This window comes from Neopsephotus bourkii, unplaced genomic scaffold (assembly GCF_033783945.1).
Source record: "Neopsephotus bourkii isolate Nb327-2 ecotype Australia unplaced genomic scaffold, CSIRO-AGI_Nbou_v1 NB_1120, whole genome shotgun sequence".
Taxonomy (NCBI): domain Eukaryota; kingdom Metazoa; phylum Chordata; class Aves; order Psittaciformes; family Psittacidae; genus Neopsephotus; species Neopsephotus bourkii.
Genome location: NW_026901606.1, coordinates 2,381,092 through 2,397,617, shown reverse-complemented (window position 1 = coordinate 2,397,617; position 16,526 = coordinate 2,381,092). Strand labels below are relative to the sequence as shown.

Genomic DNA, 16,526 nt, shown 5'->3' with positions numbered 1-16,526 from the left:
AAGATATCTCTGGGAATAGAAGCTTGTGGAAACAGGGTACTATTTAATTTTGTTACTTCATGAAAGCTCTTCTGTGCATTGAACACAAAGAAAACTGTGTGAATGGGAGAAACACTAATCAGCATTGTTATACCTTGCCAGAAACTCCTGGATAGAAAAAATGCCAGCATAATGGCTTTCAGTCCATAGGACTCTGTTATATCTGTCCATTATATACAGACTTCAAAATACAGCTTCCCTTGCTTCTCTAGAACTGGCTCAGAATTTATCCCTTGACAAAGAGCTGTATCCTGGAATCTAAATTTCCATACTTAAAACACCTAGATTCTGATGTGACAGCTATCTGAGAAGTGTGAGCTTCCTGTACTTCATACTGAATTTCTGCAAAGAACCCAAACCAGAGTGAAAAGTGTGCATACATAGCACTTGATTGTTTTTAAGGCTGAAAATAAATTGAAATTTTGTCATCTATGCAATACTGTAACTGTAATATCCATCATAAACATATCTGAAATAGTTAGTCTTTAGCTCAGTGGAGCGACCTTAATTACTGCCATCCATAAGGATTAATGGGGTCTTGGACAGGTTACCTTACGAGCACAGTATCAGCCTCTTGGTCAGAAAATAGAAAAAAGAAAAAAAAAAGAAAAAAGAAAAGGGATATATTTTTTTTTAACAGCAATTGTAGAATTAAACTGAAATCCATAATTTAATGTATGTCTATGAGAAGATGGGGATAATGCAAATGAAAAATCAACATATGGTACTTTAACACTGAAGAAAAGTAGAAAGAGTAAAAACCACTCCCTGGCAAATCATGACCTATAATGACTCACAACGCTGGGTTTTTTTTTTATGAATAAATTCTGCAGCACTGGACAGTCATCTTGCAATACTAAATAAGTAATAATTAAGTAATAATTGGCTCTTTTTATGCAAAGAAATCCTCCAGTTGGAAACTGAACAAAGCCACCATTGCAAAGTATGCCTGAACCTGCTTCACAGCTTGAAACTAATAGCCTGAAGGAGATGAACTCAATGGTGCATTAGATCTAGAGAATATATTCAGGTACATTTATGAAAAAAAAATTACACCAGGAAGTCAACAAAAGTCCAAGTAGTTCAAATTATGCACCCCAATAAACAAATTCTCAATCACAGTCTTTTAAACAATTAGAACTCAGGGGCCAGTCCAGCCCTTTTTTCTTATTTCCTGCAGCAAAAAGTAATGTTTCTCTGCTTCCAGATGTTACCATAAGAATGAATTAAGGGCTTCTGAGCTTTATCCATAATCCCAGCAGACTATCTCTATGTATTAATTCACTTGGATATTCTGATGCCGAGGCAAGTCCTCCTTCTTTCTCCTTAACTTTTCTGGTGGAGGGTAACTAAACCTTACCCTAGGATCTGGCTGGTTACCTCTAGAAAAAGGCAGGAAACACTGGTGAGAGAGCAAAGTCTAGAGGCAGAAAAAAGGAAGCCAGTTCAGCCTCCTGTGAAGCAGTCACCCAGTAAGACCTAGGCTCATTTGCTTTATAATCTTTTCAGCTCTCAGAGCCTGACAATGTCAAAGGCAACACAGACCTGACATACATCCAAGGTTCTTAATGTTAAATTTTCTTCATACGATATCTGGCCAGGGATTTCCATTTCTATAAATGCCATACTTTTTTCTAACAGCAAGTGAAGCCCCTCTGAGTGTCAAAGGTAGGCTGAAGAGGCACTGCGGGAACATTCTGCAGACATCCTCTTGCAGGAAAGGTGAACAGATGCAGGAATTACATGCCTTGTTTTAGTAGCAAAATTCTTCTGGGAATATTCCTAAATGATATCAAACACTTAAATGACCTAACTTCTGGCTTTCACAGATTACTTTTTCCTGGACAAATACTGGATGAGAACATGCTGGGGCATCAGGGGGAATGTTTTGTATCCTAAGACTATTACCGTCCAGCTTCTTTCTGTCTGGATCCCAGTATGTTCCAGCCTAATGTTGCTTGCTCAGAAACAGCACAGCTGGGCAATTAGCTCTGATATTTGGCAAGAAGGGAATGGAGAAGTATACTGCATGCTGTTAGGGCACAGACACTGATTATAACCATGTACATATAACCCTGAGAATCTAGCCATGGCTGTTTTGACACAGCTGGATGATAAGAACATTTAAGCTGTCTGGAAATACGCTGCTATTTCTAACTTGTCAAGGTCCAAGCAGCAGCAATGGAGGAGAAGGGACAAAAATTGTCTGTGAAAATCAACAAGTTATGGGATGGAGACAATTATTAAGATTCCACTTTCAATGCCAAGGCACTAGAGATGGCATAAGAATCTGTCTGAAAATATCACTCCTACCCTAATTTATCCTATGATATATCCTATTGCCTATGAGGTTTTTTGAGGGATGGAGGAGGAAGGTAGTTTGCAACTAAGCAGAGCAGAGAATTCTATTTTTGAATCTCTTCTTATAGCATCCAACCCATTAGGGTCCTGAGTGGATTTTCCAGACACTTAAAAATGTGTCTGCATGTAAGCATGCATATTAGTGCACATGTATACATATGTGTGTATGTATCTATACATATACACTTACAAGTGTGTATAGTTACATTAATCAGCTTTACTCAAGAGACTGAGAAGAGAAAGAAAAGAACCTGGAAGTATTTTTATTGCAGTAAAACAGGTTTTGTTTGGATTTAAACAGTTCCTTTATGCAAGAATGTAGCAGTTCCACTGTTTTCTATTTTCCTGTTTTCTCAAGATTCCTTCTCTACACTCCCTCTAGTGTTTTTAAGTTCACTTGCATTTACTCACCCCTGCTGTATTCACTTAGTATTTCACACAGCATTAAGCTGTTCATTTTCCTTAGCCTTTCCATAACCTACAGGAGAATCACTGAAAATTAGACTAACCTCTCCAAATATTTTTCTCCCTGTAATGATCAAAGAAATACAGATTATGAGGTGAAAAAGAAAGTAAAGTGTAAAATGAATTCTGAAACAGCATTTTGTTCTTTGTTGTTAGGTAAAGGGGAGGACTTGGTGTTAAGAAAGGAGGAAGATTATTTTGCAGCACTTTCAATGCAATATTCATAAGCAAAAGAAGGAGAAACCACTTACATGGATCAACTCCTGCTACTCTCTCTAGGAAATACACAAACTCACTTCAACACATACACACATTGATTACTTCAAGCATATAAAATCAAGAGATAAAAAGTAGGTTCTCGTAGTCATCTCCTGACTTCATGGGATGCCCTGAAGGGACAGCGATAACAGGTGGTTTCTGTTTGCCTCATCCTTATGTTTCAGTAGAAGAAAGAGAACAAAGGGAAGACTGAATTAATATGTTCCTTAAAAAATAAAAGTAAGCAGGGATAAGTAAATTGCCTCCAAAGCACTATTTTGAGGCAACTTTCTGTTTCTCCCTCATAAATGCAGTTTTATTATTTATTTTACGTTACCCACAGCCAACTGAAGAATACAAAAGACCTAAGCAAATGTGAAAATGAGGCAAAACTATTTCCAGGGTGGATTTTTGTCCTAGAATATTTTTGTATTTACTTAAAGCTAAACCATCTAGATGCATTACAGACTCAGAACAAACACCACCACAAACAAACACACACACACACACACTCATATTAAAATTAAGCTGGTGAGATTCTCCAACCTTGCCCCATATTCATGAAAGTAAAAATTTAAAACGAAAACAGCTTTGCCACTGGTCATCTATTTTCTTCTATTCATTAAATTGAACACTTGGCATTACTTGTACTAAATGACAGATATTTGCTACAAATTCTTGTTCTGTGAATAATATGCAAACTAAAATATTTTAATTGGATCAAAATAAACATAGGAAGAAAAAGCAAACAGAAAAAAAAAAAAAAAAGCTATTTCAGACCAGCCCATGGAAATGAGCAACCTTTATCTACAAATCTGATCATTTATCACTAATAGTACAGAAGTATTCAGAGTACTCAGTCAGTGCATAACAGAAAGGTCTTCTTCAACTCTTGAGGGTGACAGAACACTGGAACAGGCTGTCCAGGGAGGTTGTGGAGTCTCCTTCTCTGGAGACATTCAAAACCTGCCTGGACACGTTCCTGTGTAACCTTATCTAGGTGTTCCTGCTCCAGCAGGGGGATTGGACTAGATGATCTTTTGAGGACCCTTCCAATCTCTAACATACTGTGATACTGTGATACTGTGAACTCTACTTTTTTACAAGGATGTCAGATTGGACACTTATGATGATTTTGTTAGCATATCACACACCCAATTAACTTTGAAAGGTAGACTCTTCTTACCATTCTTCCTGAAGACATCACAGTTGTCCCCTAAATATTGAGCCACCTTTATATACTAAAAATACCAATTCTTGTCAATCTATAGTGTTATGTTGCCATATTCATTGCTATGTTTTAAACCATATAGGAAAAAATGGTTACTCAATCTAATAAATTTCTGTTTGATGCCCATTTTTTGATTATTAAATATACATTTGGAGGTAATAAATTTTAAAATCATGCTGTTACTCATGTTTGTTTCATTTTTTATGTGATTTACAATGTATAAATATCTGGTAAAGTTCTGTAATTTCACTTATGTACTTGTAATATAGATAAATCAACACTGAATTAGCACATTCCAGCAACAGAATCAGATGTACAACTAGTGTTTCTACAACAGCAGTTTTGTTCCCAGTTCCTCATCATATGCAATTAGCCTAAATTAAATCCTTTATCATGCAGACTTACAGTGCTGTCAATATATGCTTCAGTCCATACTACATCATGCTCTTGGTCAATAACCTTTGGTCGGCTAAGAACATGGAGATATTCCATGACGTTCTCTTGAACATCAGCTAAGGTAGAGATCTGAGTAAAAAACCCTGTGAAAACACACAATTCAGACTTATAAACCAGACAACACAAATTAAGGAAGATTGCAACAAGGATTATGATGTGGTTAGGCCTGTTATGTTTTCTGCTTGCTTATTTCAAAAAATGAAATGCAAAAAAGGAATGGTTCATATGAAGCAGTCTCAAACAGTACTAATTGTAAAAACAGAAATCTCTGAAACTTTTGTCCAATCCTGCACTGTGTTCCTAATACCCCTATGAACCACTGCACTGACTTTCCTAAGTGCTCTATTTTCAGTAAACTTCCGTTGTTTAACGGTAAAGAAGATGGGGATAGGGGGAAGATGGGGTAAATGACGCATACTTTAAAAGTTAGAACTGGTATTAATTTTGTCCAACAATGTTTCATCCTGTTCGTCCAGTTTCAAGAAACATCAGAGATTAAGTCTACAGTATCCAAAGAGTAGTCCCATATGCTCTAAAATGCTCATCATCCTTACAGAATGTGACTAAACATCAGATAACAGCGATATGTTATTTACAAATGTAAGGTCACAGAAAATGTAGACTACATTTGGAATTGCTTGCCTTAGTGATCACAGCTCTGTTAATCCTTTAAAACATCTCCTACAACCTGACAGCATTAAGAACAGCAGAAGCCACAGCTATTTAAGCTATCACCACTTCCTTTTCAGTGCTGAGATGTTAAGTACCTTCATACATCACAAACTTGACATCTGGAGCCACATCATGCAAATTTCTGACAAATTTCAAGGCCACAGTTTCATCAGGATGTATTTAAACGTGTCACTTCATATACTTTAATGAGGAAAGACCAATATATAATTTTTATGAAAGAGGCCTTGCTACAATTTTAGTCATTTGACAGGATCACAACTTTTGTGGAGCTGGAATATTAAGCTACAGCAGAAAACATGACAACTGCAAAGAGCTTTTGAGCCATGCTTATTGCAGACAGGGCCAATTTTAGCAAGATTAAAAGGGTGCTTTGTAGTCTGAATGTTAGAACTTTCTGATTCAGTACACCTGCCCATCATACATGCAGTACAAAACTGATGTTTCTATATACATTTCATTTATGTATGAATTAAGACAGTGTAAGAATAGACTTTATAGCAGAAATTATAAAATTAAATGAGTCTTAGTAGTAGCTTAGTGCTTATTTTCAACTTAACAAGAAAAAGCATAGGTTGTGGGGTTTTTTGCAAAGCTAATTTGGTTATAATATGATCTCAAATATTTTTCATATAGGATTCATAATCATAGTGTAGTATTTATACTGTTCAAATAGTCAATATTCTGCTTAAGGAATTTAATTTTATATTTTTCCTATTAAGAGTATACTTGTGTGAGGATGTTAACTGACTACTACATATACTATCGAGTTTTAACTCTTGCTTCAGAGCAGGGATATTTTTTTGTCTAAGATTCTGAAAGCTCTTCCAGCCATAGAGTAAAATGACTGACATTAAGTTTAGTCAAGAAATATGTACTTGAGAAAGCAGAATTCTATGTATGTGGTGAGAAAATTATAACGTGCTTTCATGAATTATTGGCTTAGAACACTTACAGGAAAAAAGCAATGCATACATTACTCTTTCTGAAATGCTGCCTGTTGCAATTTTGGGACTGCTGAGTCTCCCAAGTCAGAGTACATGCTTCTCCCTCTTGTGAGTAATAAGGGTCACTTCACTACCTGGTCCTTTTAATTTGGTGTTAATGTCAATACATAGTCAAAATATGATTATTTCCCAATATTAGCTATTCACATAGAGAACCTCATAAGTTTTATGTATATATATACACACACACATATATGTATTTATAGATACACACTGTGATTTATAACGCTTTCAATCAAGGATTCAAAATACTGTGTGGATAACTCATTTTACAGGTGATGGCCTACATTTTTCTAAAGCAGCTTTAGTGCCTGAATTTGGTGTCTCATTCCAGAAAGCTTAGAAGAGAGCCAATATTTAGAGACCATATTCAGCACAGTTCATATGCCTCAAGTTACATACTCAAGACTACAGGACACTCAGAAATTCAGAAAAAGTTAAACAGAAGCACAAATAGACTAATTGGCCTTTTGCCTTTCCGCCTCCACCTTGGGCTAGTGTACAGTGGCCATAAGGGAAGACTAAGACACTAAAGGGAAACACCATGTGAACTCTATTCATTTCTCTGTAGGAGATTTAGAGCAGGCGACCTACTTATACGCTCATCTTGCCTTTTGTCCTTTTACCAACCACATGCATTCAGTTGTGCCCATGCACAAGTTTTGAATTGTCCTTAAAAAGCAGATTTAGTCACTGTTTTGATTCAGAGTTTTCTACATAATCTTCTCTTCGTCAGGGACTGTAGCTATAGGACAAGGGGTAATGAGTTCAAACTTTAACAGGGGAAGTTCAGCTTAGATATAAGGAAGAAGTTCTTTACTGTGAAGGTGGTGAGGTACTGAAACGGGCTGCCCAGCAAAGCGGTAAATGCTCCATCCTTGGGAGTGTTCAAGACCAGTTGGACAGAATCTTGAGTGACATGGTCTAGTATGAGGGCATCCCTGCCCAGGGCAGGGAGCTAATGGAACTTGATAATCTTAAGGTACTTTCCAACCCTATCTATTCTATGATTCTATCACTACTCCAATACTCTTTGTTGTGCTGAGCCCATGCACTTTTCAGTGCATGCTATGCCGGTACTTGCACTTCTATCAATGTGCAAAATTACAGTTGGAGCAGAGATCTGCTTGCACTGATTAGTGTGCAGTGAACAACAGGACACCTGCACTCAAACAATACATATATGAGGATAATAATGTCTGCAAAGGCAGAGGAGATTAACTGCTTGAAAAAATTTGTCTTGTAGCTAAGGTGATAGAAAGGTCTTTTTTAATCAAGCAGTATTTTCTTATCCATACAAGCTGAAATCACAATTAGTTAACACTTTTTTATGTCATCAAAAGCTTAAAGACTCATTTAAGAAGCTCCTGGATGTCTATGCCTAGAAAATTCTTTAATCACAGCCTGTAAATTACCTTTGAGACAAAGAATAACTTGCTGAAAAATGAGCATGAGTTCTGATTGCCTCCTGAAATGTTTTTATGTGAGTTTTTCAAATGAAAAAATTTAGATAGATTACTAAAAAAATAAAAATAAAAAAAATCAGAAAACAGAAGCCAATCTGAAACATTTCAGTGTTGTGCCATATGGGTTTATACATGATACAAGACACTGATAAGGCTGAAACATCTTTTTTCTTCTTTTCCTTTCAAGGGAAGAGATCCATCTGGACCAAGTACAACCAACAAGAACATACACACCTACTTGTGCCCTTATAAGTATTCCTCATATGGATGTGTATTACATTACATATTTCTCTCTGTAGTATTTCTGAAAATGCATGCTGTAATATCACAACTTACACAGAATTCTCTAGGCAGCATGCTAAAGACATTCATTTCTTGGTTTAGTACTTGCAAACCATATCTCTAAACTGTACAAGAGTAAACAGTTTTTAGTCTAATTTCCAAAGATTAAATGAGATAAGTCTGAATCAATTCCATATAAACTTTGCAAAGAAATAAAGCCCTCAAAAACAAGTGAAAATCTGTGACTATTCCAAGATTGAAAGAAATGACACGGAGCATCCTATCTGGAAGCAGCCAGATGGTAAATCAGAACATGTAGCAGACTAGCGTGCATGTAGTTGCAAGGCTATTCATACAGTCCTCCTTGTCCAGTGAGTATGACAGTTAAAAAAAGTAAAGGTTAGCAAGTGGAAGAAAAAGAGATTAGGTGAAAAAATCCTATCTTTCTAATCATATCTGTGATTCACAGATTTATTCATATCTGAAGCTGCAACAGATGAAAAGTTGAAAGAGTGTTAGAAACTATTCCTTTTAACCAGGTTGCTTGAACTGAGTTTAGTGAAATGTAAAAATTGCTGTTAAAGATATGTAAAAGAAGACTTAAATGAAGACGGTGTCATAAGACATAACTATGAATATTCCCTCTAGCTTTTTTCTAATGTAATCTCAGGGTGGGTTTCATTTGTAATTTCTGGGAAGAGCTCCTTCCCTGCACTAAACATTTTGTCTGATTACCCTCCTTATAAGTATAGTTTGTGCTTTCTAGCTTGCATTAGAAGAATCTACAATGATCTTAGTGTCCATAACTCATGCAACATGAGCAATTACCTATATTCTGTGAATTCAGATTTTCTGTATTTTTAATGCCTGTTCTGATGTTTATTTTTTCAATCTTCTAATGAGAAAACTCTACCGAACGTTACTATATTATAGCTAGGGACAGCATTAGGTAACATTCTCTTTGTTCATTTTCACTGAATATTTAGACTTTTTGATGATTCATATGATGGTAGCTCTGTGCAACAAATACAAACCTCACAAGAATTAGCTTTCTACACTGCTAAATTTATCTCTTATGTAGAGATTGGTGGTACCCCATGGATTTTAAAACCTTACTCTTCCTATACCAAGGTTTAATGATCCGATAAACACTTACTCTGAAGTTCTTTAGCACAGATGCTGAAGCCATGGAAGCAATAGCAGCAAACCCATGCTTAAGTTTTTGCATTCTAACACCTGCTTCTCAGCTCCCTGGTGTGTGAATTATGCCATCTTTGAGCCCCTTACAGTCAGCACTACTCATTTTTTCTCATCCCCAGCAGGAAAAAAATTGTGAAGGAAATGGGTAAGATTTGGTAATAACAATCGTGAGATATGTATAATAATGTGGTTAAAGACAGACACTTAGGCTCTGCAAACGGGCTGCCTTTCTGTATTACACAGTCCTTGCAAAGTGTTTGGATGGCTTGTTTTTCTCTAAACTGTCCATCATTAGACTCACAGCTTTTCAAATGCCTACAGTGGATTTTTACATGAATTGCAGCACTTCTTGGTTTCTGGACACTGTGCAAAATAGATGCAATATTCTTGCAACTAATAAAATATCAGAATTAAAAAAATCCTTTCTGCTAGGGACTAAGGAAGGAATTCATTGTTTTACTGCAGCTGTAAAACTCCCAGGGAAAATCCACCATGACCTCCACCTCAGGGGCCTCTCAAGCAGGTGAACAGTCTCTGTTACTGGCTGCCTGCCACCCCCCAAGAGCCCACAGCACATGAGGTGCTGGGGTCATGCTAATAATGGGAATGGATGTGACTGGAGCTTCCTGTAGGAAGCTCTCCTCTGCTAATACAATAGTCTATAAATGACTACAGCTGGGGCACAATTTGCCTCAGGGCTGATCTGTCCTCTGCTGGCAGTTAAAGAGCCACGGTCCAGCCTCCAGTATGCCAAGCACTTTTCTCTACCTTGCTTTCTCAGCCTCTGCTCCTTTGCACTGATGAATCTTCTCCTTTGTCCATTTTACAATACGCCAGCCACACTGATGATTCATAATAAAAACAGGCTGTCAAATTACTAATGAAATAGATAATTTTACTGGGGAAAAAAATTAATCCTGGCTGTTTTGTAAGTAATGCATCAACTCCCATCTATCTTTACAGCTTTCTGTTGGAAGTGACTGCTGAGGAAAAGTATTGCCTGCTTACTTTAAAATCTGGCACATGCACACTAAGCAGTAGGAAACTTTTACTTTTGTTCACTTCAGAATCTTAGTAAATCTTTATTCTTCTCCTTTGTGTGCACTTGCTTACGATACAGAAGATGAAATCACTACAAATTTCACAGACCGCTCTAGAGGGACTTTTGGGTTCTGGAATGTTTTAATGTATTTAAAATGGTTTATTGCTTTCCTTCATTAAGCCAAGTCCCGCTAGATATGCTCTACTTGTACAAAAAAATGTAACAGAAAGACATGCTTAGGATTTTTCAAGGTTTCACCATCAGAATCTAGAAGCTAAAGAAGTCCTGCAAGGTGGTATGAGTTTCCCCTGTGACCCATTCTGAAGGAAAGGACTGCTGTCCACAGTCCAGTCAGCTGGAAACCTGCAAACAGCCTTCATCTATGTTATGCTTCCAAGGGGAAAATCACTGCAAGGAAAATTGATTTTAAGGTCGCTGACCCTCAGTGGCAGCAACATACTTTGGCCCACCCATGCTAGTAGTGAACCGCAGTCCAGCCATTCAGCCAATCTTTAAACCACCATTACTACACTCCTCATCTGTTGTGCTGTAATCCTTCATTTCACTGATAAAAAATGGACAAGCTGTAGCTGAAAACTGTAAGAAGAAGACCTAAATCCATACTGTGCGACAGTGACTGACGCTGTTTCCAACTGATTTTCAAAGCTATAGACACTTTTGTATTTAATTACTGATTAGTGGTAACGATTTTTTGCACTGTAAGCTGTCAGAGAGCAGATATTGTAACTATTAAACTGGGAGGGGATGGGGGGGACCCATAGAAGAAACACTCATTAATCTGTTTAACTGATTCATATGGGTAAGATTCTGACAACATGGCTCTGAAAATAACAAAGTAGTCCTGAAGAATGACAAAGGTGACCACTTTTCCCCCTCTGGGAATAAGGAAGACATGGACCAGATGATCTGCTAAGGCAATCTGTATTGCCTGGTCCTAATTTCTGAGTTGCTGTACTTAGATCCTTATGAATCTGTAGAGCTGGACTAAAAACCTAACAGATTTTGTTGATTAAATTGCCTTCAAAAAAGATGCTTCAAAGGAATTCTTATACTATTATTTAAACTAAATTATGGTGTAATATTAGCTGATTAAGACAAGACTTCAAGCTGAGTAATTTCCATCAGCTGGACATAACAGTAGTTAAAGAAATAATGACTAAATGGATAGCACCTGATGCAATTCATCATAATGTAATGTGGCACAAAGGAAAAAAAAAGAACATTTGTTTTTTCCAAGAGGAAAGGAAAAGGAAAACCTGAAGACTAATAAGGGTTTTGTTTGTTGGGCTTTTTTCAGATTGCTCTTACTTATGTTAGTCAGTCTTTTACTTTAGCTTTTCAGTCAGCATTGTTCACGTGTAATGCGCCTTCCTTAAAGAATATAAACCTGTTTTTTTCACTTACACTGTCAGTTCCTTAGGAATCCAACTGACTCTGAGTAATAACAGCTATAGTGGAAGTAATGCTTTAAAATTTGTTCTCTGAACAAAAAATTAAAATCACAAATTTTAAAAGCTTTGTAGAAAATGCATTTAATTTTTTGTGGGTTTTTTGGTTGTTTTTTTTTTTTTGTTTTGGTTGTGTTTTGGAGGAGGGGGGTTTAATGTTTTTTAATTGTATGCTATGAGACAAGTAAGTCTTTTCCTTTCCCGGAAAAAAACAACCCATCCTCTCTGATTAGTTGTCAGTGATACCATATCTGCAGAAGGATCATGTACGCAGGAAGGCTCAGTAATAGGGTTTTGAAAACCCGGCTTTCACAGTTGAAGGTTAACTAACCTTTGTTAGCACAGGCCATCCACTTCAGGTTATCAGCAAAGGCAGCTTCTCTTCCAATCAGATAGGTAAAAATACGAACCTGAGAGCACAACACAAAAGATCAAGTCAATTAATACTGCATTTAAATCTTATACAGTGAAACTTCAGATACAGATGCGTAATTCATATGGATAGGCTCTTTTAAAGAAAGTATTACTGGTTAAACAGCACAGTAGGTTAAAAAAAAAAAATCTTTACCAGTAATGTCTTCTAATAACAAAATGTGGCTTTTGTTCAATGTAAGAGAACGGCTGATCTCTTTGGATGTTTTTAATATCTGATATTTAACTAAAGTTATGGTTAAATGGTTAAAGTGACAATAAACTAAAACCACTGAGGCACAAAGCAAAACTGCACTTTCCAGACAAATATAATATTCACTTATGAGTTGAGAAAATTGCTGCAGTGTGGAAGAAGAGGCACTTAATTAGCAGATACTTCTGTAGGTAAAGGATCTGAAACACCAGGAGAGCAAATTCCCCTCAGTTTCCAAGGTCCATAAGGTACAGTATCTTTGTCAACTTAGAGGCAGGTACCCACTTGGCACTTGCCCAGGCGGCACTGTGCTATCAAGTGATAAACAGCGGAATTGTGTGCCGGGTTGCCACCTTTCAGAGGTAGAAATGTCTGTACAAAAAGCTGCACAGTTGGTCTATGCATGTACATGCACACAGACCTATAAACCTTTGTCCAGGAATCCTAGAAAAATGATGTGTGCCTTATAATTCCACCCAGATAAAATGTCTTGGCAGATAAGGGCACATTTTGGAAATGCTAGATGCAAGGAAGGCCTTGATATGATAACATGTGTTTGTCTGGACTCCCCAGTTCCATATTATAATACTTACATTTAAAAAAAAAAATTTACCAATCTGCCCTCACAGGAAGCTGATGACAGCATTTTCTATACCATACCTTCTGCTCTCAACCCTATTTTATACATGGGAAACTGCAGCAAAGATAATTGAGTAGGTTTTAGCTAGATAAACAGAGAATGGAACAGAAGCATCTTGTCCAGAGCTTCCTGTACCTCACTAATACAAGTTTGTGTGGCACTCACAGCCCACCTGTTCAGCTTGGGTCTGTAACCACCATAGGTGTGTGCTGAGCAAAGAAATCATAGTCCGGGGTCTCAGCATATTCCATCTAGAAACCCGACAGTTCCATACCTACCATCTGATATAGCTGGGTAAGATGAAGCATACTGAGCCTCACTTGATCCATCTAAGCTCCCAGCAAGAGAACTGGGAACAGCACCTGACAGGTACAGCTAAAGCCCATATTCTACACTCTGCAGCTCTTACCATGCTAAGGCATATGTTTCTTATTCCATGCGCCTAACTTCGACAACTTTTTACCCATTCCCTAATGATCTGTCCTGGTAAATGTGGCCAAGTGCATACTGGTATATTAGTAAAACAAATACAAAGCAATCATTCTCTTCTATTCCACCGAAAAAAAACATATCTGCACCACTGAGCTCAGTTTTGGATTCCCCCATACAAGACGTTGACATACTGGAAAGGACAGCATCCACCTTCAAGAAGAGTCTAAGAGGGTAATACAGCAAGGGACAAATGTCAGAAAAATGTCCTAAACAATTCTGACTCACTATAAGGAAAAACATTTTTGTCATGAGGGTGATAAAATATTAGAAAAGATTGCTCAGAGCTGATGCAGAAACTGCATCCTGGGAGGCATTAAAACTCTGACCAAACAGTTCCTGAGCAGCCTGATCTAACTTCACCTGCTCTGAGCAGAGGGTTGGACAAGATGAAGTTCCTTCTGATCTAAATGATTCTATGAAATCAGCAATATTTTACACAAGAGATGAAAAATTTGATTTCCTATTGAGAATCAGTCAAATTTCTAATGAACTTGTTCTATTTTTTATTATTTTGAGGATAAAACAAATTACATTAGGAAGGGAAAATTACAATTTGTAACTGCAAACATGGGCTATCTTTATGGATGAGAAGAAAGAAAATCACTAACTCCATACTGTAACACTAAAAATAGTAAGTAAACTAAAACTCTTTTACCTTTTTATCAGTATACTTAATAGAATCATCATGATCAAAACTGTTTTTACAGAAACTCTATTATCACCAATAAAAAGCTTTACACAACAAAATATATGCTCCAGAACATTTTATTCAATACCTAATTGGGTCTCACATTCACAAAATAGACATACTTTAATTATGTTCAAAGCTAATTACACAGAAAAAAAGTCATGATGCGAGAAGCTTATGAAGACCTCTAATTTTATTAATTTGCAATTAAAAAGAAAGAATTAGTTTTTTAATTAATGCTGTTTTCTCAGTCAAATGAAATTATTTGTAAAGCATACCAACTTTATATTAAGTTCCCATGAGGTTGGTTTTTTACAGCAATTTTAAAGTCCCTCTGAAAGTTTCCCTCCTTACTGTCAGTTATGATCCTATATGCCCTCACTGCTCTTTTGTCCATTTTCTTTATGCCAGAACCTGTTTCTAGACATTCATGGTGTTTCACATTATTATCAAGCCTACAGACCAGATTTCAAACACAAACCTGTTCCCAGACTTTCAAACATAAAATATACATAGAACTCAATCATAATCTATATAGTTCCAAAGTGTACACACCGATTGTGTACTGTGGTTAAATACTTTGAACTAAATAGTACGCATATAATCCTATCCAAGGCTCACAGCATCAAACAGAAGAATGGTACTTTTATGCTTTGGTGGCTACAAAAGCATTAATAAAGAATTTTTTATTCTCTAAACAGACATGAAAAGGCACAGTGAGATTTATACCCTCAAAATAGAGCATAAATCACTGTCTCAATTTATCTTCCTGAAAATGATGTTTGAATACAGCCTATGATGAGACAGAATACATCTGAGAAGTTTATATTTAATGATCTGCTTTAATCTATAAAGAATCATACTACACTGTGTTCCTAATGAAAAGAGACCAGCCTTATCTAAAAGGATGTGCAGGAAGCATGCCAGTAGGTGTAGGCAGCAAACTAACTGTGTTAAAGCTGAAAAGAATAAAATTTCAACAAATTGGTATCAGAGATCACTACAAGGAAAGGGCTGCCTTCATGATACTGTGGAAAGGCTTTTAATGATTTTTCTCCGGGCATCTTTTATACATATAGTTTATCTCCAGTTTCACTAGAAGATACTTTAAGCAACATAGAAAGTACTGGTAATTTTGTGGCATTACTTAAAAAAATAAAAATAACAGCTAGAGAGTAAAGAGCTAGTACTGAAGATTAATGATGAGAGCCTGAGTACTGCTTTCCTTCCCTAGCCCAGCGAGCTGTGTGTTTTTCTCCATGCACTTTTCGCTGTGCACGTTATATAAATGATGTTTACTAGTGTCAACATGACATCTAAAATCTTTAATAAAACAAAGTATAAAGTAATCTATAATTTTAAAGTTGGTCATTACTTGATAAAATGACTTAGTATTCATAGCAGCTTCATAAGAAAATAGCCCTTTAAGGTCACGTGAAAGTATTATAGTTAAAAACAATCCCACTGATGCATTAAAGTTTTTCTTTTACATTGACCTTAAAGATACATTAATAGGTATTATCAATATTGTTTAATACTCTGTGCATAATTGTGAGAAGAAACCTCAAAATCAGCTCTGGTAGCAAATGATTCTAATTATAGTTCTAAAAGTTTCATTTGATCAATTCAGTGAACTCATCAGTGTAAGCACAATTCACTGTGAGCTTGCAGTAGGAAACACTCATGAGTTCTTAAGCATTCCCTATAGAAGTAATTTTACAAATACTTGCCGTATTTTTTTTCAGAGATCATAGCAATGACTTCAGTAATAAATTTTTAGAATTGAAACTTGCCTGAGTGAATAAGTCTACCTTCTAAATCCCATTTTTCAAATCAAACTTGGATCTACATATCTTTTATACTATACTAGTTTTACTCTTTTGGATAGGTATTTTATGTAATAATTCCAGATGTGCTGGTAGCATCCAGCACAATGTATCATAATTATATATTATACCTTATACTTTATACCTGTTTTCCAAATCTACATAAAAATACAATTAAGTCAATATTATAGAAGTACTACCTTAATTTCTAGTGTCTGAAGGGGGCCTACAAGGATGCTGGAGAGGGAGTTTGCATCAGGAACTGTAGTGATAGGACAAAGAGTAATGG

At 36.4% G+C, this 16,526-nt stretch overlaps 1 protein-coding gene across 2 annotated transcripts in view; it reads right to left on the bottom strand.

Annotated features, from left to right (window-relative positions):
• CACNA2D3 (calcium voltage-gated channel auxiliary subunit alpha2delta 3) overlaps nucleotides 1–16,526 on the bottom strand; it is a 457,261-nt gene that overhangs the window by 149,035 nt on the left and 291,700 nt on the right. For both annotated transcript variants that reach the window (XR_009726818.1, XM_061362402.1), the window contains exons 12-13: nucleotides 12,298–12,376; nucleotides 4,760–4,893 (exon numbers count right to left, since the gene is read on the bottom strand). Coding sequence is in view for 1 of the 2 variants with exons in the window: in XM_061362402.1 (XP_061218386.1) it covers nucleotides 4,760–4,893; nucleotides 12,298–12,376 (213 nt within the window). In the remaining variant the exon portion in view is untranslated. The remainder of the gene's footprint in view (nucleotides 1–4,759; nucleotides 4,894–12,297; nucleotides 12,377–16,526) is intronic.